This window comes from Macaca mulatta, chromosome 15 (genome assembly GCF_049350105.2).
Source record: "Macaca mulatta isolate MMU2019108-1 chromosome 15, T2T-MMU8v2.0, whole genome shotgun sequence".
In the NCBI taxonomy this organism is placed as follows: Eukaryota; Metazoa; Chordata; class Mammalia; order Primates; family Cercopithecidae; genus Macaca; species Macaca mulatta.
The window spans coordinates 59625119-59638504 of NC_133420.1; the positions used below are offsets into that span (position 1 = coordinate 59625119).

Below are 13386 nucleotides of genomic sequence, written 5' to 3' on the forward strand. Positions count from 1 at the left end.
TGAAAAACCATGCAGCAGAAGCATTTTATGCAGAGAGATAAGGTTCTCTAGGTTGGTTTCAGTTGAACACAATGACTGGTTCATTGGAGTTTTCACACTGAGATATAGTGACCTCCTTAAGTAGCCCCTGTATGAAGTAAACATTGGTGATTCATACCATTGTCATCTTGTGATGATTGATGGTGAGATGTGTCCTACCTCTCTCCTTTTGAATAAGCTTCAGTGTTTACAGGGTGCTTATGAACCCCTTCTTATGTGATCATCCCAGCAGGGTGGGCTGTCATCCTCCTGGAGGCCTCCTCTTTGGGGTGGGCATCTTGTAGCTGCTAAGTTATCTGATTCCCAATTAGAGGTTCTTTCCTTACCCTCTTTTAGGTGATTAGATCACTTTCCTGTGTCATCTGAAAGCAGTTTGTTTTCTTCTTCGATGAGCATTGAATTCCAAGATGAAATTTTATTTCAGACACCTTGGTCTGTAGGAGACTTACCCAATGGACATGTCCTGGTTTAGGGTGGAAGAAGTGGGGTCTCCCATGGGGTCAGTGATTTTTGGGCAGAGCCCTTGGTTTGGTCCTCTTCCCCTTCCCCTTTCCCTTTCCCTTCCCCTTCCCCTTCCCCTTCCCTTCCCCTTCCCTTCTGTTTCCGACAGTATCTCACTTTGTTGCCAGGCCGGAGTGCAGTAGCGTGATCATGGCTCATTACAGCCTTGACCTCCCAGACTCAAGCAATCCTCCTGCCTCAGTCTCTCAAGTAGCTGGGACTACAGGCTTGCACCACCACACCCAGCTGATTTTTAAACAAAATTTTTGGTAGAGACAAGGCCCCCCATGTTGCCCAGGCTGGTCTCAAACTCCTGGGCTCAAGCCATCCTCCCGCCTTTGCTTCCCAAAGTGGTGGGATTACAAGTGTGAGCCACCACATCTAGCCTCGGTTTTCATTTTGTTCCTGGAAGGAACACTTAGACTTTGATTTAAATCATGTTCCCGCTTGACCTGCCCACGTGCTAGGGAATGAGAGAATGAGACTGTTTGCCCTTCCATGCCCTTCTTAAATGCTCAGAGACTGAGCCTTGTAGTTAATGTTGTTGGTTTTGTTGCCCAGGAGCAAAGCCATACTTTTGCTTTCAGTGAATGTAACTCTAGCATTTTCTTCCCAGGAATAAGGAAATTGTCAAATATCTGCTAAACCAAGGGGCTGATGTCACTCTTCGTGCAAAAAATGGATACACAGCCTTTGACCTGGTGATGCTGCTGAATGATCCCGGTGGGTAATTTCAAGAAAAGGGTTGTAAATCTACCCAGCATTTCTCCGGCTGGGAGTCAAGACAACCACCTCCTCTGTGACTTGTATTTTATGCACTTGATTATTCGTGGGGGAAAGTCATTCTCAAGTGTCAGGAGCTTACCACATGATCCTTAGGCAAGTCCCTTCCCTCCCCAGTGGAGCACTGGACTTGGACCAGGTGGCCCTGGGGGCTTCTTCCAGCACCAACCTCCTAGGAGTCTCCAGAGAGGGAAGGAAAATAAGACATGTCTGACTTCGCAGTCCACACACACTCTAGAATGGCATCTGTGCTTCACAGCCAGAAATCCTGAGTCACTCAGGTGGAAACATAAAGGCCCCTTTGATAAGCAGAATGGGAGATAGAGCGATGGCCCCCTCAGCTTAATTGTGTAGATAGAGGCTGCAGGGTCAAGGGTCCTGTGCTGGGAATGTTGCCATTAGTTCCACCCCTCTTGGTCCTCAGCTGGTACCTGCTACTCCTCTTTGACCCTCCCCTGCTGTGACAGGCCCTCTTTTGGGACCTGGGCTTCCAGTTAGCCAGCTCAAGGGGAAAGGTCTCTGATCTGTCATCTTATTACCCTGGAGTTTGAACCCAGAGAGAGAGAAGCTCCGAGGCCCTTCTGACCCACTAGGCTTGAACCCTGTGCTGGGATTCTAGCTGTTGGCTGTGGGGAGAGAAGACTTTGACGTCTGTAGTCACAAGTCACCTGCTGGCCCTCTTAACTAGAGAGGAAGCCAGCAGGTGTGCCCTTCCTCATCACAGCACCACCACCCTTGCCACCCCTTCCCTGCTGCAGGCCCCTGCACTTCACAGATGCACACTTGGTTCTGTTTGACCCTCGAAGAGGTCTGAGAGGGGAAGCAGAGGTTCACATCCTCTTGAAGAGATGAGGTCGCCAAGACTCGGGAAGTGATCTGTCCCAGCCAGAGAGTTGGAGTCCTGTGCCCCAAGTCTAGTGATCCTACTCCACCTAATTGGAGACCTTCTTCACGTGCCAAGACTTGTTTATTTGGCATCAGTCCCCAGCCACTCTTGCTGGATCTCATACACACTTTTTCTGACAAACTTATCTTTTCAGTGTTCCTCTTCTCCCTAGCCTCCACTGCCATTTATTCCCTTTCCCAAATAAAACAGCCTGTTCCTAGGAATATTTTTCCTAGTGGGTTTTTTAATAAGGTGTTTACACAAAACTTTTGAAAAAACTCATGCCTATTATTGAGTACTTGGAGAGAAAAAAGAAATAGCCCTGCGTGGATGGCTCACGCCCATAATCCCAGCACTTTGGGAGGCAGAGTTGGGTGGATCACTTGAGGCCAGGAGTTCGAGACCAGCCTGGCCAACATGGCGAAACCCCATCTCTACTAAAAGTACAAAAAGTAGCCAGGCATGGTGGCGGGCCCTGTAGCCCCAGCTACATGGGAGGCTGAGGCAAAGAATCGCTTGAACCTAGGAGGTAGAGGTTCAGTGAGCCAAGAATGTGCCACTGCACTCCAGCCTGGGTGACAGAGCAAGACTCTTGTCTCAAAAAAAAAAAAAAAAAAAAAAAGAAATAGTCATCAAGAAAAAGCATTGTTAATAGTTTGGAGTAGTTTCTTCTCAATCTTTTTTGCAGTGCTTTTTTTATATAACTGAGTTGGGTTCATCATAACTTCATAATACTTAATATTTTTAAGGCACTTGTATTGCTCTAAAGGAATTCCCATGAATCGTCAAGATACCTTTGTGTGGTGGGTATTAATGTCGCTGACTTGTACAGAGGCACAGAGAGGCTTTGTAATTTACGTGCAGTTACATAGCCAGGGAGGGACAGAGGCAGAATCTGAACCTCTGCAGCCTGGCTGTGAAGCCTGCGCTTTTAAACACACTGTCCGCCCTGCGTTCCTCATGAGAGAGGACTTTCCGGTTTTGTTTGCCACCTTTTGAAGATCAGATGGAGAGGCAGGTGCCTTGATTCTGGAATTACACAGGCCCTGGAGCTGCAGGACTGAGTTCTAAGTCTGATAGGGGTCATCTTGAGTCTTCTCCTCATGGCCCAACAGACATATTTGCAGGTAAAATGCTGCCTTTTGTGTCCATAGACACGGAACTTGTTCGACTGCTGGCATCTGTGTGCATGCAGGTGAATAAAGACAAAGGCCGTCCGAGCCACCAGCTGCCCCTGCCCCACTCGAAGGTCCGACAGCCCTGGAGCATCCCAGTGCTGCCTGATGACAAGGGTGGGCTGAAGGTTTGTCTTTTCCTGTCTTAAAGGGGCTTAGGGGGCCAGGGAGATGGGGGCTGGCGGGGATCCTGCTGCCTCCTATGCACCCAGGCTGGTTTTTGCTGGGGAGTCCCAGCAGGGGTGGCAGGTGAGCTGGCATTGAGCAATAGGAAACAAGGGGGACCAGGAAAAACTGGGGTGACTGTGACCATGTTGTGGCAACAGTGGCTGCTTTGTAAGAATGTGGGTCCACGCCTGTAATCCCAGCTACTCCAGAGGCTCAGACAGGAGAAATGCTTGAGCCTGGGAGGCGGTGGTTGCAGTGAGCCGAGATCACGTCACTGCACTCCAGCCTGTGCGACAGCGCAAGAGCTTGTCTCAGAAAGGACTGTGGGTCCATATTACTAGATCTCTTTTTTTTTTTTTTAAGGAAAAAATAGAAATCCAGATTTTGATATGGAATCTTAATTCATAAGTATAGGGAATTTTAGAAAATTCTGCATGATTTAGTACTGAGCTGGCCAAAGCAAACACTTCTCTTCCCAAGGAATCCATTTGCAGTCTCTGCTTTACTGTGCAGGATATTTGCTGATCGTGCCACTCTAGGGTCTCCCTGCAGTCCACAGGCCCTGCCAGCTTCCTGGAAACACCAGAAACAAGCTCTAGTGGCTGCTTGTAACTGCAAGCTGAGACTTCCTCTTTGGATTTCTCATCTTCCACGTCCTGCTCTACTTGTTTGAAGTCAAACTTACTTTATGCCTGAGAAAATAAAACAACACACTGGTTTTGTCTGCCCACCTCCCCACTCTGCATGGAGCGGCAGCGCCTTCTGAGGGCTGCAGACTCGGCGCTGGCTCAAGCTCTGCATCCTTCCTGACTGGTGTTCTCATAGCTCCCTTCGTTCCTGCTTTTACTGCCATTTCCATAGGCTAGGCCCTCACAGACGCCGTTCGTGGCTGTTCATTAACCTCTGAGTGGTCATGGGTTACAAGTGTTCCCGGGAGGTAGTGCCTGTCCTCTATAGGTGAGGATCAGCTGTAGGAGCGACTGGCCCAGGCCCTGATATAGAGATCCTGATGCCTCTCATGTTATCACCAGAGCAGGAGGAGGGAGATTATGCAATGATAGACGCTTAGGAATCTGGAGCTGCCTCTGTGTCCATCTGTCCCTGTTTCACTGTAAGACCTCAAGTAAGTCAGCAGTCCTGTCTGGGTCTCCATTTCTCATGTGCAATGAGGAGATTGATTAGATGAGGGATGGCAAATAGGGTTCACTGCCACCTCCAGGCTATTGGAAATGACTGCCTAAGGTATGGATCAGGAAAGATTTAGTGAGTAACCATGGCTTATTGGGAATGGGTGCTATTGTTGATCAGTAATGTCTGTCCAGGCCCCAGGAGAGGGGAGGGCAGGCACCTGTGAATGTAGTCACTGTCTCTGGGCTGGGTGGGTCCTGGGCCTGCTCTCCTTGCCCTTCCTGGAGCATGACTTCTGCCCTGCGTTCCTTTGGCAGTCCTGGTGGAACCGAATGTCCAATCGGTTCCGAAAGCTCAAACTGATGCAGACGTTGCCCCGCGGGCTGTCCAGCAACCAGCCTTTGCCTTTCTCTGACGAGCCTGAGCCAGCTCTGGATTCCACAATGAGGGCTGCCCCCCAGGACAGGACAAGCCGCTCTGCACTGCCTGATGCAGCCCCTGTGACCAAAGACAATGGTGAGAAAAGCCTGCCCATGCAGTAGAATTTTTGGAATGGTCTGAGCCTGCACCCTCTGCCCTTCATCCTACCTCCTGGGCTGCTGTCAGGGGTGAGGTGATGTTGGAATGTGACACTGGAGCACAGAGGCTGGTCTGGTAGAAAAGAGACTTAGGCAGGGACACAACCACCAGGAGTGTGATAGAATGAGAAGGTGCTGCCCAGTGGCAAGAGGCCCAGGTTCCTGTCCCACACTCCCTGCTGAAGGACGACAGGGAATCATCCTCTCTCTTGCCTTTGGTAGGTGGTTTTCCCCACTATGAAATGTGATTGGTCTATCACACTGAAAGCATCTTGAAATAAAATGAGTTACTGGGAGGGTGTGAGTAGTGAGCTCCCCATCACTGGAGGTATTCAACAGCTTGGATAACTTTGTCAGTTTGCTGAAGGAGATTCCCATACTGACTGGAACATGGATAAGATCCCTTCCAACAGTCAGATTCCCCATAACTGGATTAGCTCCTCTGGCACCACTGTCTGAGACAGACTATTGAGCTGGGGGCACCACTGTCTGACCCAGCACGGCAATGGTTTATGGAAAAGCTGAAAACATTCTCCAATATACCTTTTAAATGCCTGCCTTCTATTAAAATATCGAATACCAATTATTATTAAATATTTAAGCACCCAGGAGAGTTGGTTTTCCAAGATGAAGCCAGCCCCAGTCACTCATCCTCATGCTGTGGACACGTGGAAGGGTCATTTCAGGAAATTTCCATTTGTCTCTCAGGTCCTGGGAGCACAAGAGGAGAAAAGGAAGACACGTTATTGACAACCATGGTGAGCGTGGGGCTTTTCTAAAAGCATTTTAGGTCTCTGGCAATCATCAGTTGATTGATTTACAAGGAGGGATATGGGCGTTTGTCTGTCTTTGTGGTGGTCACAGATAGAGTTGGTGATCAGAATGTGTAGCAATAGGCTTAGCTCTGGCACTGAGGAGTCAGAACAGATGCCAGCTCTAAACTGGAGAGGGCTGTGCTGGTGCTCAGCCGATGGGTGTCAGCCCTGGCCCTGTTCTCAGGGAGGCAGGGGATTGAGGGTAGGAATTGATGGGCAGCATGAGAAATGAAGACTCACCATTTGGGCTGTGGAGAACCGGGGAGAGAGGAGTCAAAGAGGAGGGTATGTGTCCAGCTGGGGAGGCCTCAGTTTCCTCATCTGTAAATTAGAGATGTATTAGGATTAGGGTCAACTGTGAGTAACAAAAAGTCCCCAAATAACAGTGGTATAAATAAGATAGCAGCCTACTTCATTCAAGTAAACAAAGTTCAGAACTAGTATATGACTCCTTGGAGTTAGGGACTTGAGTCCTTTTTGCCTGTTCGTCCCCCATGTGTGGTTTCTATTTCTAAGGTCACCTCTTGGTTCAAGATGGCTGCCAGAGCTCTGGCCATCACGGCCTCATTCCAGCCAGCAGGAGAGAGGAGTGGAAAAGAGGTAGCCATGGGCACATGCCAGCTGTCTTTAAAGAAGTTTCTTGGGGCCACGAGCAGTGGCTCACGCCTGTAATCCCAGCACTTTGGGAGGCAGAGGCGGGTGGATCACCTGAGGTCAGGAGTTTGAGACCAGCCTGGCCAACATGGTGTATTTTTAGTCTCTAGTAAAAATACAAAAATTAGCTGGGCGTGGTTGCGGGCGCCTGTAATACCAGATACTCGGGAGGCTGAGGTAGGAGAATTGGTTGAACCCAGGAAGCAGAGGTTGCAGCGAGCCAAGCTCGTGCCATTGCACTCCAGCCTGGGTGACAGAGCAAGATTCTGTCTTTAAAAAAAAAAAAAAAAAAAAAAAAAAAAAAAGGTTTCTTGGAAACAACTTTGCTTAAATCACAGCGGGGAAGCTGGGAAATGAAGTCTTTGTTCCAAGTGGTCCTGTGCCCATCTAAATAAACATCAGGTGTGTCATTTCTAAGATGTGAAAAATAGATACTGGGGGACAGTTTGTAGGACAGTTTGTAGTCTCTGACTTTGGGGATTCCTCATGGTTATGGTTTTTAAACAAGATCACTCCCAGGAAGTTCTTAGCCTAGGGTCTGGCCCAGAATAAGCTCCGTGGTATGAACTTGGATGTGTTACCTCCCCTCTCTGAGTTTCACATTCCTTTCCTCTGACATGAGAGCTTAATGGTTAAAGTTGGACTTGAGTCCCTTTAGTGTTAAGACCCTAATACTAGCCAGCAGAGGGCAGTGTTGCAGAGGACAAGGGAGCAGCGGGGGCTCCCAGAAAGGCCTCAGCAGCGTCAGGAACTGCAGAGCCCAGCGAGGAGTCCTGACCCAATCTGCCCGCGGCTCCCTGCCACCCCAACAGGTGTAAATTGATGGTTCTAACACTGACTGTGGGAGCTTGTGCTGCCTTACATTTGATCATGTTATTAAATAGCAATAATTATTTTTGGTGTGAAGACAGAAATGCTGTTTTAGAAATTTTGGAAGAAGCAGTAAAACATAAAGAAGGAAAATAAATTCGCCCCGATCACACTCCCAGCTATAACCGTGGTTGGCATTTTTATGGTATATGTCTTTTGAGTATTTTTTGTAAGCAGTTTTTTAGCATGAATAAATGTGATATTATATGTAATAATAGCAAATACCATAGCTCTTACTAAGTACCAGCTACTATTCACCACACTTTGCATATATTAGCTCATTTAATATTCGTGAGGTTGGCACTGTTAGTATCTTTCCCATATTGTGTTGAATCCAATTTATTTGTGATTTGTATGTTGTGACCATCTTTTCCATGTCATCAAACACCATGTAGCCACATCATATTTAATGGCTACGTTAGAACATTCCAGTGTAGGAACGTGTCTCTTTATCTAAGACTGAACTGTCAGACTCTGGGATTTCTAGTTTTTTGTTATTTTAACAGCTCAGATGCATGTCCCTATACCTTCATTTCCCCCACTTGCCTGATATTTGCTCAGGATGAATACCTAGAAATGGAATTCCTGGGTCAAAGGTTGTGAATGTCATTGGCTTCCAGAATGATAGCAACAATTTAGACTGTTACCCCAGGGAGGGAAAAGACCCTTTTGTGGTGGTGGGTTTGTCGCTGAGTGTCCAACTCAACCCTGTTTGCTAGATGAGCTTGTTGTGGTCTAGAGGGAAAGAGGGGACAGCACTTGTTTACAGACTGTCAGAAAAGCAGGACAGAGCCAGCCTGGGAACCTGGGAGGTGTACTCCTTCCCTGACCCCTCATGCCCTGTAGAGGGCACCAGTGTGCCTGCCCACCCATAATGGGTGGGGTGGCCTGGCTGCTCCGCTGATGGGCATGTGCAGCCGTCGGTGTGGAGATGCCCGCCTTGCTCGGCTTCTGAGGCAGGTTTAGCTGTGGGATGCCCGTTGCTGCAAAGCACCATCTGGCAAAAAGTTCACTGTTTTTTCTTAATTAAGGTGAGCGTGATCTGTGAACACTTTCCTTGATGATCTAACAGTCATTACTGTGTAGATTTTATACTGACCCCCAAATCACATTTTCAAAATTTAAAATTAAATTAGAATTAAATGTCAGCAGCAGGAGGCGTGGCTGGAGCAGGCTGGTTTGTGGGGGGCTGGGGAAGAAAGTGGTTGGTGCTGGGCCCTAGCCCTTATCCCCTCCCCTTTCCTCCTTCAGCCCCAACGGCTGCTCAGGCTGGTCTCTTCGCAGCACTGCATCCATGTCCTGCTCCTCTAGGCTCCAGGCCTTTCTGTATTCTGGCCCCTCACTTGGTCTGGAATGCCCCTTCTGGTCTTCACTGGCCCAGCTTAAACTGTCATTCAAGCTCAACTCACTCCCCACAAAGGCGCCCTCACTGCACAGCAGTGGCGCCCTTCCTCTGTGTTCTCCCAGTTCCCCTGCGTCCCCCATAGCACACCAACATCATCTGCTTCTCCGTGGCGCTCTGTCTCCTCTGCCCCATTCTGATCTTGCTGCTGTGGGGAGAGATCCAGGAGAAGCCTGGCATTGGCGCAGAGCAGACATGGGTGTTGTGCGGTTACTGGGAGGAGAGCTGCAGATGCCACATAGCTCCTGGCTTAGGTGGAGGGGTGGATGGTGGCGCCATGCCCCAAGAAGCAGGAAAAACATGGAGTCTTTCCCACAGAGTTGGGAGCCCTGCTGGGGTCTTGTCTAACCCTCAGCCTGTCTTTTTCAGCTTCGAAATGGAGCTCCCCTCACCAGACTGCCGAGTGACAAGCTGAAAGCAGTCATCCCCCCATTCCTACCTCCTTCCAATTTTGAGCTGTGGAGCTCTGATCGGTCCCGGACGCGTCACAACGGGAAGGTAGACCCCATGAAGACCGTGCTGCCCCAGAGAGCCAGCAGGGGCCACCCTGTGGGTGGCGGGGGCACAGACACCGTAAGTTGTCTTCTGACACGCTTTTACACATCACTCACTGCTCGCTGAAATCATGGTGTGTTCCAGGCAGAGGGACCTCAAACCGACAAATCCAGAATGATCGCAACGTTTTTTTTTCTTTTGAGTGGATGATATCCTTTTGTCTAATGAAGCCCTATAGAGCAACTCAATATGGAAAATAGATTAAAATGTTGAGGTAGCAGGGAACATCTGTCCCCTTACTGGAACCCTAGAGCTCCAAGGAGCACAGTTTGAAGACCTGATGTATCTAATCCAACCTTCCTTTTAGTAGATGAGGAAACTGGGACCCAGGGAGTGGGAGTAATAGCTGAAGATCACCAGCCAAGTGCTGGTAAACCACGATCAAGAGCAAACACTCAGTGGCAACTGTGTGTGCTACCGGTGTTTTCTTGTACCCAAGAGTGTGACTTCTGTCCTTTTGACTGTATTGGTTTCTAACTTGGTGGCTGTTGGTCTGTTTCTGAAATTGACAGCCCTGTCAGTGTGGAGGGTCTCTCTGTGTATAGCCTGTATCTAGATGGTAGATGCAGCAAACAGGCAAGACGAAGGGATTCAGGACTGACCCTGTGGCCGTGTGCTGGGTGATTGGAGAAACTTATAGCCTCTATCTCTATAAGATGGGGCTGGCCCCAGCACTCACTGCTGCCTCCTAGGGCTATGGTAGTATCAGATCACCAGCAGGAGACCAAGAGCCTGGCGCCTGGAGATACTCTTAAAACAGGCAGGACAGGTTTGCGTTTAGTCCCCTATTCTCGATCAGGTAGGAACATGGGGGAGTTGTAGAACCCATCCCTGAGACCTCTTCTATGGCTGTGTTTCCTTGATAATTTAACCTTAGAGGGACAGAACATTAACTTGACTTGCTTCATTTGCTCAGTGAACATTCACTGAATCCCACTGCCATGTAGCCCAGTCAGCCCCATTCTGCCCTAGAAGAGGCGGTGGTCTGGGTGGCAAAGACACAGGCGCAGAACATGAGGCAGGGAGCAGTGTGAGGAGTGTGCGAGCACCAGAGAGGTGACTGTGTGTGGTAGGACACTCAGGAGGCCTCCAGGCAGAGGCAACAGCTGAGCTGGGATTTGCAAGCTGTGGAAGAGTTTTCTCCCCAGTGGAGTGCAGGCAGCAGCATCCCAGGTAGAGGGAGAGAGAACATGAGCTATAGCCTTTGTAAGTGTGTTCTGTTTTGCTTACTCAGCAGATGGGCCTCATTCTGGGCCCTGGGGATCTTGTCACTGTCCTTCCCTTAGGAGTGCCCACAGTGTGGGGACAGGGCCCTGGGATCTGTCACTGTCTCTCCCTTAGAAGTGCCCACACCAGAGGACCTACAAGAGGACTTTTGTTTTGGTGTCCTATGGCTGCTGTAACAAGTCACCTCAAACTGCATGGCTTAAAACAACAGAAATGTATTCTGTCACGGTCCTGGAGGCAGAAACCCTGAACTCAAGGTGTCAGCAGGGCCCCGCTCCCTCCGGAGGCTCCAGGGAGATCCGTTCTTTCCTCTGACAGCTTCTCTTGACTCTAGGCTTCACTTGGCTTGTGGCTGCGTCACTCCAGTCTCAGCCTCCATGGTCACATTGCTTGCTCGTTTGTCAAAATTCCCTCTGCCTTTTCTCTTATGAAGATACATGTGATTGCATTTAAAGCCCACCTGGAAATTCCAGGATAAGCTCCTCCTCTCAAAATTCTTGACTTGAGCACATCTTAGGTAAGCACATATAAGCTCATCCTCAGTCTCGTGCCTCATAAGGTAACAGTCAAAGGTTCTGGGAATTAGGACAGTGTGTATCTTTTTGGGGGCGGCGATTCAGCCTACTCCAACTTTAATCATATCTACTGAGTGCCGCCTTTGTGCCGAGGCCAGAGCTGGGTACCAGGCATACAGCAGAGAACCAAGTCCCCATGGAGCTGACAGTCCACTGGGGCATCAGACACACAGACAGCCGCAGTAAACATACACTCACAAGCCGTGGTAAGAGTCACAGTGTAAGCAAAGAGGGTGCTGGAAGGGAGCACAGCCATGTGTCGGGGAGCCAGCCCTACACGGGAGCCCATCTTAGACCAGAGCCCACATTACACCGCTTAGGCAGTGAAGGCCTCCGAGACCTGAGACCCAAGGACAGGGAGGAGCCGCTGTGGGAGGAGCCGCCGGGTCCATGTAGAACAGGTTGCCTGGGCAAAGGCCCCAAGGCACAAAAAGGCTCAGCAGGAAACCGAAAGGAGGTTGGTGTGCCTGGAGCAGAGCAAGTGAAGCAGGGGGTGGAGTGAGTTCAGGGTGGAGAGGATGTGACCGGGAGCCCTGGCACCAGAGACAATGGGGCCAGGAAAGGCACCATGAAGGATGTGGGGAGGAGAAGACCCATTCCAGGCTGAGGGACCAATAGGGACAGCATCACGGAAGCAGGCTTGGAGGTGGGGAGCTGGTTACTGTGCCAGGTGGTGCTGAGGGGGCTAGATTTTGTCCTGGATGTGCTGAGGCCTTCATGGGTTGTCAGTGAATAACATGGTCAGGTTTTTTCTTGGAAGGCCCTGGAGTTGAATGAGACTGAAAGCAAGGAGGCTCATGGGAAATGACATCACATGGGTTCACTGAGCTGATGGGTGAGTTGTCAGCACATAGAAGCAAGCTCTATCCCTCAGGGACTCCCCTGATGGGCCCTGGCAGGGCCGTGCTGGGCACAGCGAGCTCTGGTGGGGTGTGCACCACCTGAGCGCAGGAACCCTCACACTGATCTGCACGGCTGGAGGGAGGAGCAGCCTCCCTAAGTGCTATACGTGCCTTATTCTTGCAGACACCCGTCAGGCCTGTTAAATTTCCAAGCCTCTCCAGAAGCCCAGCCTCTCCTGCCAATTCTGGAAACTTCAACCACTCGCCTCATTCATCGGGCGGCTCCAGTGGGGTAGGAGGTGTGAGCCGGCATGGTGGGGAGCTGCTTAACCGCTCAGGTGAGTAGCTGGGCAGGGCCACTCAGGGAGGTGGGATAATCCCTTGGGACTGAGGGTGTGCGCTGCCCGGATATTCAGGCTGCAGACAGTGGCAGAAATGACCGCACAAGAGGGACTTTCTCCTTGATGTGGCTAAGAGATTTTTCAGTGAATTCACAATTCACATTTTATACAGTTTCTTGGGGATGCGGGTGGATGGAGATGAAGGAAAATAAAGTCCAGAATGCTCTTTTTTTTTTCTTCTTGGATTAAAATAAATGTGTGGTATTTTCACAGTGTTTAAAATCCCTGAAAGTTAGAGCTTGGACCTTCTCATTCTGCCCCTTCATTGAACAGATGAGGAAAATGAAGCTCACAATGGGCAAGAGATTTGCTTAGGGTCACACAGCAAGTTGGTGGCAATTAGGTCTCAAAGCAGAGTGCCCCAAAGTTATGGTGGGCTTGCAGCATACTCTCTAGTCCTCCCTAAGGTCATCCAGGATTAACCAAACCAGCTTTGCAGGAAGGCCACTGTATTAGTCTGTTCTTGCGCTGCTATTAAAGACATACTCAAGATTGGGTAATTTATAAAGAAAAAGGATTAATGGAGTCACAATTCCACATGGCTGAGGAGGCCTCACAATCATGGCAGAAGCTGAAAGGCACAACTTACATGGCGGCAGGGCAAGAGAGAGCTTGTGCAGGGAAACTCCTTGTTATAAAACCATCAGATCTCATGACACTTATTCACTACCATGGGAACAGCACAGGAGAGACCCGCCCCCATGATTCAATTACCTCGATCAGGTCCCTCCCATTACATGTGGGAATTGTGGGAAAATGCAATTCAAGATGAGATTTGGGTGGGGAC

The 13386-nt window shown here is 49.6% G+C and overlaps 1 protein-coding gene across 17 annotated transcripts in view; it reads left to right on the forward strand.

The window, feature by feature from the left end:
- ANKS6 (ankyrin repeat and sterile alpha motif domain containing 6) overlaps nt 1-13386 on the forward strand; it is a 65511-nt gene that overhangs the window by 12915 nt on the left and 39210 nt on the right. For 11 of the 17 annotated variants that reach the window (XR_013404664.1, XR_013404665.1, XR_013404666.1 and 8 more), the window contains exons 5-11: nt 1157-1263; nt 3364-3512; nt 4998-5196; nt 5967-6016; nt 6590-6673; nt 9369-9572; nt 12383-12536. Coding sequence is in view for 13 of the 17 variants with exons in the window: in XM_077965669.1 (XP_077821795.1) it covers nt 1157-1263; nt 3364-3512; nt 4998-5196; nt 5967-6016; nt 6590-6673; nt 9369-9572; nt 12383-12536 (947 nt within the window). In the remaining 4 variants the exon portion in view is untranslated. The remainder of the gene's footprint in view (nt 1-1156; nt 1264-3363; nt 3513-4997; nt 5197-5966; nt 6017-6589; nt 6674-9368; nt 9573-12382; nt 12537-13386) is intronic. The other 6 variants (XM_077965667.1, XM_015117225.3, XM_015117223.3 and 3 more) reach the window with 1 other exon arrangement.